The sequence below is a fragment of the Euleptes europaea genome, unplaced genomic scaffold (assembly GCF_029931775.1).
Source record: "Euleptes europaea isolate rEulEur1 unplaced genomic scaffold, rEulEur1.hap1 H_4, whole genome shotgun sequence".
Lineage (NCBI taxonomy): Eukaryota > Metazoa > Chordata > Lepidosauria > Squamata > Sphaerodactylidae > Euleptes > Euleptes europaea.
The window spans coordinates 176,441-183,209 of record NW_026612052.1 but is presented as its reverse complement, the minus strand read 5'-3'; the positions used below and the strand labels follow the sequence as shown (position 1 = coordinate 183,209).

At 40.5% G+C, this 6,769-nt stretch overlaps 2 protein-coding genes across 2 annotated transcripts; both read left to right on the top strand.

Moving 5' to 3' along the window:
* The first annotated feature begins 240 nt into the window (after positions 1 to 240).
* LOC130492990 (olfactory receptor 6F1-like) lies at positions 241 to 1,221 on the top strand. Its single transcript, XM_056866766.1, has one exon. It carries the CDS (start codon positions 241 to 243, stop codon positions 1,219 to 1,221), a length of 981 nt encoding a protein of 326 aa, XP_056722744.1.
* A 3,538-nt stretch (positions 1,222 to 4,759) lies between these two features.
* LOC130492989 (olfactory receptor 11L1-like) lies at positions 4,760 to 5,710 on the top strand. The gene has a single exon (XM_056866765.1). The coding sequence runs from the start codon at positions 4,856 to 4,858 to the stop codon at positions 5,708 to 5,710; it is 855 nt and encodes a 284-aa protein (XP_056722743.1). The 5' UTR covers positions 4,760 to 4,855.
* Positions 5,711 to 6,769: the final 1,059 nt, after the last annotated feature.

The window sequence follows — 6,769 nt, the reverse complement described above, 5'->3', positions numbered from 1 at the left end:
CACCCAAGCCTTATGTTTGACACCCATGGTATAGGACTCATGTTCAGACAAGCTCATTTCCTAAGAATAAAAATAATCAGATCATTAACTTAAGGCATCTCCTGTGGACTAGACCAGACTGCGGGTGAATATTACATATTTGAATGGTCCTCATTGAAAAAAAATGTACCTCCTTGTGAATACGGAAATGTATAGAAGACTCTAGTCTAATTACGTTCTGGTTTATCTGCTGGTTCTTAGATGCACCTGATAAACCTAGAAGGAGGAAACCAGTCAGCTCCGGTGGCATTTATTCTCCTGGACTTCAATACTGAAGATCTACAGATTTTACTCTTTATACTCTTTCTAGCTGTTTACTTTGTAACGATGGCAGGGAACATCCTCATTGTGATTCTAGTAGCATTTGATCCACATCTTCACACCCCCATGTACTTCTTCTTGGGGAATCTTTCCTGTTTGGAGACCTGCTACAGCTCAGCTACCCTGCCGAGAATGCTATTTGGTTTTCTGAGTGGGGACAGAACTATATCTGTTCCTGTGTGCCTTGCACAGTTGTATTTATTTGGGTTTTTTGCTTCCACTGAATGTTACTTTCTAGCAGTAATGTCTTACGATCGTTATTTAGCAATATGCAAACCACTGCATTATGCTATGCTCATGAATGGCAGAATTTGCATCCTGTTGATTGCTGTGTCCTGGATATGTGGATCTCTGGGTATCAGTGTCCTAATCTTCTTGGTGTCTCAGCTGACTTTTTGTGGACCCAACAAAATCAACCACTTCTTCTGTGACTTCACCCCAGTGGTCATGCTCTCTTGCAATGATACTCATTTGGTTGAAATGGCAGCCTTCATAATCTCCTGTATAGGCACTCCACCCCCACTTATGATAACTCTCACTTCTTATGTCTGCATCATCAACAGCATTTTAAAAATCCCATCCACTACAGGGAAACAAAAAGCCTTCTCCACTTGTTCCTCACACCTCACTGTGGTTTCGTGCTTCTATGGCTCTTTGATGATTGTCTATATCTTACCAGACATCAGCTCACTGAGTGAGGTGAAGAAATTGTTCTCTGTGTTGTACACCCTTCTCACCCCTCTGATGAATCCACTCATATACAGTTTGAGAAATAAAGAGGTAAAGGAAGCAGTGAGCAGAAGCTTTCGGAAGCTTCATAGGCTTAAAATCCAGAAAAGAAAGAGCAAAAGGAAGCTTTGAGAACATTGACTTCACATTCTGAAAGTTTTACAATAGTTGATTATGAATGGGCTCACTTGAAATGTGTTGTTTTATGTCTCATGGGAGCAGGAATCTTGAAAATGGTCTGCCTGTCTAACAATATTCTGGTCGTGGTTACTGCTTGTATTCTTTCCTTTGATCATCCACTGTATCTATCTTTTGAGCATTCAATGTGCAGATATGGTTTGTCTCACGAAAGGAAGAATATCTCTTTTGGCTCTTTGTTCATAAGAATCTATACAGATGAATGTGGATCAATTGAAATTAATGATTGTGGCACAACAAAATCTAAGCTTAGATGTTATCCAGTCATTCACTTTATGCCAGCTGTTCTCATTATTGTTTGTTTGGGTGGTGTTTTTTTGTGTTAAAAATTAATTAAAAGTGTTTTAAAAATTTGCTAGCTGAATTTTTGGTACTGCTCACAACAACGGACCGTAAATCAGGAGGGACCACAAATCAATGCTACACCTGATTTTCCTGCCAACCATCCCAACATAAATCCCCAACATCTTGAGAGCTGAAAAGACCTCTGCCTACCTAGAAGAACTGCTTATAAATGGATTAAATAGAATAATGATCTCTGTGTTATACATTTAAGAAGGAAGTGATAGGACTCAGCAGCTTAGCACTTGGACTGTCATAACCACTAAACCATTACACTTCCTCTGAATGGAATATTTGTAAACATCAAAACTATTTCCTTGTACTGCCACAAAGAATATCTTTCCCTACAAAAAACGAAGTTCAGCTGTACCACATAATACGTTCATAGGAAAGTGTAAGCAATTTCCTTACCGCATTTACAAAGGAGGGGGCAGGGATTTCCTCACATAAATGTGAGGAGAAAAAATGGGGGGGGGGAATACATAGTGTTTCTCTTATGGGATAACATAACAGAATAAAGATTTTGCTATAGCTACCACATTATTTTTACTATATGAAGATAGTTTGATAAATGACAGAAGAACATGAGCCAACAGAACTTCAATAACATTTGCTAATGACCACCTAGTGTAGACTTGGTCCTATTCAGACCATTCATATAGGTATGCAAAGATGAACACATGAACACATGAAGCTGCCTTATACAGAACCAGACCCTTGGTCTACCTAGGTCGGTATTGTTCACTCAGACTGGCAGCAACTCTCCAGGGTCTTATGCAGAGGCCTTTCGCATCGGGGACAAAAATCCCAACTTCTCATATACACTGATGGGATCTGTGCTGGCAGCAACAGACCAAGAAAGGGATCTTGGGGTGGTAGTGGATAGCTCAATGAAGATGTCAACCCAGTGTGCGGCTGCTGTAAAAAAGGCAAATTCCATGCTGGCCATAATTAGATGAGGAATAGAGAATAAAACTTCTGATATCATACTGCCCTTGTACAAATCTATGGTGAGACCACACTTGAAATGCTGTGTACAGTTCTGGTCACCACACCTAAAAAAAGATATTACAGAGCTTGAGAAGGTGCAGAAAAGAGCAACCAAAATGATTAGGGGACTAGAGCAACTGTCCTATGGAGAGCGGTTAAGACGCTTAGGGCTGTTTAGCTTGGAAAGAAGGCGGCTAAGGGGAGACATGATAGAGGTATATAAAATTATGCATGGTTTAGAGAGAGTGGACAGGGAGACATTTTTCTCCCTCTCCCATAATACTAGAACACGGGATCATCTGCAAAAGCTGGAGGGTGAGAGATTCAAAACAGATAAAAGGAAGTATTTTTTCACACAACGCATAAATTGTGGAACTCCCTTCCCCAGGATGTGGTGATGGCTGCCAGCTTGGAGGGCTTTAAGAGGGGAGTGGACATATTCATGGAGGAGAGGGGTATTCATGGCTGTTAGTTGGAATGGATACTAGTCATGCTGCATACCTATTCTCTCTAGTATCAGAGGAGCACGCCTATTTTGGGTGCGGTGGAACACAGGCAGGATGGTGCTGCTGCGGTTGTCTTGTTAGTGGCTTCCTAGAGGCACTTGGTTGGCCACTGTGTGAACAGACTGCTGGACTTGATGGGCCTTGGTCTGATCCAGCAGGGCCTTTCTTATGTTCTTATGTTCTTATCGCTGATTGTTAGACTCTGAAATAGAGATGATAAAAAAAATGACAGTAGATTCTACCAATTGGCTTGTAATCCATTAAATCATTGCAATCCTTTGATTAGTTGTCATGTACTTCCAGCCTTCGGCTTCATGAATCCCCCCCTAAGAATACTGGCAATTGATGGGATTCAATAAGCATTTCTGATGGTTAACTATGGTGGAGAGGCCCCTTTGGACCCCAAAAGGGCTATTCAATGGTTCATTGGAACTTCATGCATGAAAGCCACCAGGAATAGGCCAGTTTCAGGAAAATGTCTGACAAGATCCAACCCAGTGTTTTCTATTCTAGTTTTCTTGGGCATGCTTGTCAGTATTCCCATTGTGTCTGCAATGATTTTTGCTAATGTTCCATAATTTTTGTTAGAAGATCCCACTAAAGCCATTAATTTCCCATATGATTTAACTGTTGTTTTTCATAGCCACCTCCCTTTGAGATTTTCATGGGGATTAATATGTTTGCCTGTCTATAAAATCTATTGCTTCGCTGCAATCAGCAATGGAAGGCACTAGATCAATCGATATCACCACATTTTCATGTTGCCACAAGACCACAACTAATGGCTCAAGAAGCTTACTGGAAATTTTGATGTGTGTCCTAAACTGCCAGTGACACAATGGTTTCTTTGTAAATTACGTTTGGTTTCATTTATGTGTTGGACACCCAAGGAAATCATATTGTTTGTGCAATCATTTTGACAACTGCAATCCTCAAACATACGGAGTGTTCTGGACTTGAAGGTAAGGACTCCTTTATAACTGAAGTGCTCGCCTGATCCACAGTTTTGAGAAACCAAAACACTAAGGCATTAAAAGGCTGACACGGATTTTATTTCAATGCAATTCCTATGCTGTATAAAGGAATTGACAGTACTTAATAGCACAACCCTTCCACTTGCATGGGGGAGGGGGTTGAATAAGATTGAATATTCTAGGCCAAATATGGATCCCAGGTATTACTTCAGAGGTATACAAGAAGGGTGGCTTCTGTTTCTCCAGGGTCTGCCACCTGAGGAGAGGGAAAATATCATTGTCCAGGCCACATTGATAAAATAAGAAAGCAACTTGTAGGCCAGGGGTTGAGGTTTATCTTCTCCACTCTCTTTCTTACACACATCCAGATTTTCTTGATCATCTCACCTTATACTTAATGAAAGGTTCCATCTTTATTGATGCAAAGAGTTCTGAATTTCAGGAGATGTTCTGGGGAAAACATCTAGGCCCCCTGTTCAGACAGGCTAATTTCCTAAGAATAAAAATAATCAGAGCATTCATTTAATGTGTCTGCTGTGACACTAGGCCAGACTGTGGGTGAATGTTGAATGTTTGATTGTATAGAACACTCTAGTCTAAATATGTCCTGATTTCTCTGCTGGTTCTTAGATGCACCTGGTAAACTTAGAAGGAGGAAACCAGTCAGCTCCGGTGGCATTTATTCTCCTGGACTTCAATACTGAAGATCTACAGATTTTACTGTTTATACTCTTTCTAGCCGTTTACCTTGTAACGATGGCAGGGAACATCCTCATTGTGTTTCTAGTAGCCTTTGATCCACATCTTCACACCCCCATGTACTTCTTCCTGGGGAACCTGTCCTGTTTGGAGACCTGCTACAGCTCAGCTATCTTGCCAAGAATGCTGGTTAGTTTTCTGAGTGGGGACAGAAGCATATCTGTTGCTGCGTGCCTTGCACAGTTGTATTTATTTGGGGTTCTTGCAGGCACAGAATGTTACTTTCTAGCAGTAATGTCTTACGATCGTTATTTAGCAATTTGCAAACCACTGCATTATGCTATGCTCATGAATGGCAGGATTTGCATCCTGTTGATTGCTGTGTCCTGGATATGTGGATCTTTGGGTATCAGCATCCTAATCTTCTTGGTGTCTCAGTTGACTTTTTGTGGACCCAACAAAATCGACCATTTCTTCTGTGATTTCACACCATTAGTAATGCTCTCTTGCAATGAGACTAATGTGGTTGAGATCATAGCATTCATAGTCTCCTTTATATGCACACTGCCCCCACTTCTGATCACCCTCACCTCTTATGTCTGCATCATCAATAACATTTTAAGAATCCCATCCACTACAGGGAAACAAAAAGCCTTCTCCACTTGTTCCTCACACCTCACTGTGGTTTCGTGCTTCTATGGCTCTTTGATGATTGTCTATGTCTTACCAGACATCAGCTCACTGAGTGAGGTGAAGAAATTGTTCTCTGTGTTTTACACCCTTCTCACCCCCCTGCTGAATCCACTCATATACAGCTTGAGGAATAAAGAGGTGAAGGAAGCGGTGAGTAGAAGCTTTAGGAAGCTTCACAGACTTAAAATCCAGAAGAGAAGGAGCAAAAGGAAGCTTTGAGAACATTGACTTCACAATCTGAATCTTTTACAATGGCTGATTTTGAATGTGCTCAGTTGTAATGCTTTATGTTTATGTCTTCATCATGGAGGCATGAACCTTTAAAATGGTCTTCCTTGTTACTAATATTCTGGTCTTCTTGCATTCTTATGGAAAGTTTATCTTTTATGCATCCATTGTGTAGATATGATTGTTCCAAATATAAGTTAAATATCTCCTTTTGGTCCAGTGTTTGAAAAATCTGTACAGGTGAATGTAAATGTTTATCTTTAACCATTGACAAACCCTCCCTTCCTGCCAGTTCAGGTTAGGATTCAATCCAGACAGCATTTTTGCTTAATTCCATCCAATTCTCCCTCTTCCCACAGCCCTGGCCAAAATGGCTATCATCCAAGCAGCCCCAGCGTAACCATTTTTGGTGATCAAAGAGGATGCCCTCCCCCTTTCTCACTTTTAAAAAGAAAAGTGAATTACATCCAACCCTTGACCAGTACTACTACTGGGAGCCAACATGGTGTAGTGGTTAAGAGTGGTGGTTTGGAGAGGTGGACTCTGATCTGGAGAACTGGAAATAGCAGGAGTTCAATTCCCCTAGGGCAAAAAATAAAATAAATATCTTATTGTAGACCTCAGTTTCCCGAAGAAAATATTTAGCAATGACTGATATTCTTTTTGTCCCCACTGAAGCAATGATTCCATTATGAAGATCTTCTCAAGCAATTCAGGGTATTACTTGTGTCCTCATAGATACAAAGTTAAAAGTTAATTAACATTGACAAGTCACCTGGGAAAATGTCTTCTTGTAGGCAATTAAAAATTACTCTCTAAGTTAGATTCTTATTCTAACTTTGAATAAAAAAATTGTAGGATCTTCCTTCCACTGAGTGAGGAGGCTCTTTCTGCAGGAAGGAGCCTTGCTTCACAGAGAAATGTGTTTTACATTGCAGAGGGGCATTTCAGGATCCGGCTAAATATGAGAACTCATAGAAGCAGCCCCTCTCCATATGTTTTTTTTTTTTTTTTAAATAACAAACCATAAATAACAGGAAATATTGTACA

Coding starts and splice junctions, on each gene's coding strand:
- LOC130492990 (XM_056866766.1), top strand. CDS start 241: ATGCACCTGATAAACCTAGAAGGAGGAAACCAGTCAGCTCCGGTGGCA.
- LOC130492989 (XM_056866765.1), top strand. CDS start 4,856: ATGGCAGGGAACATCCTCATTGTGTTTCTAGTAGCCTTTGATCCACAT.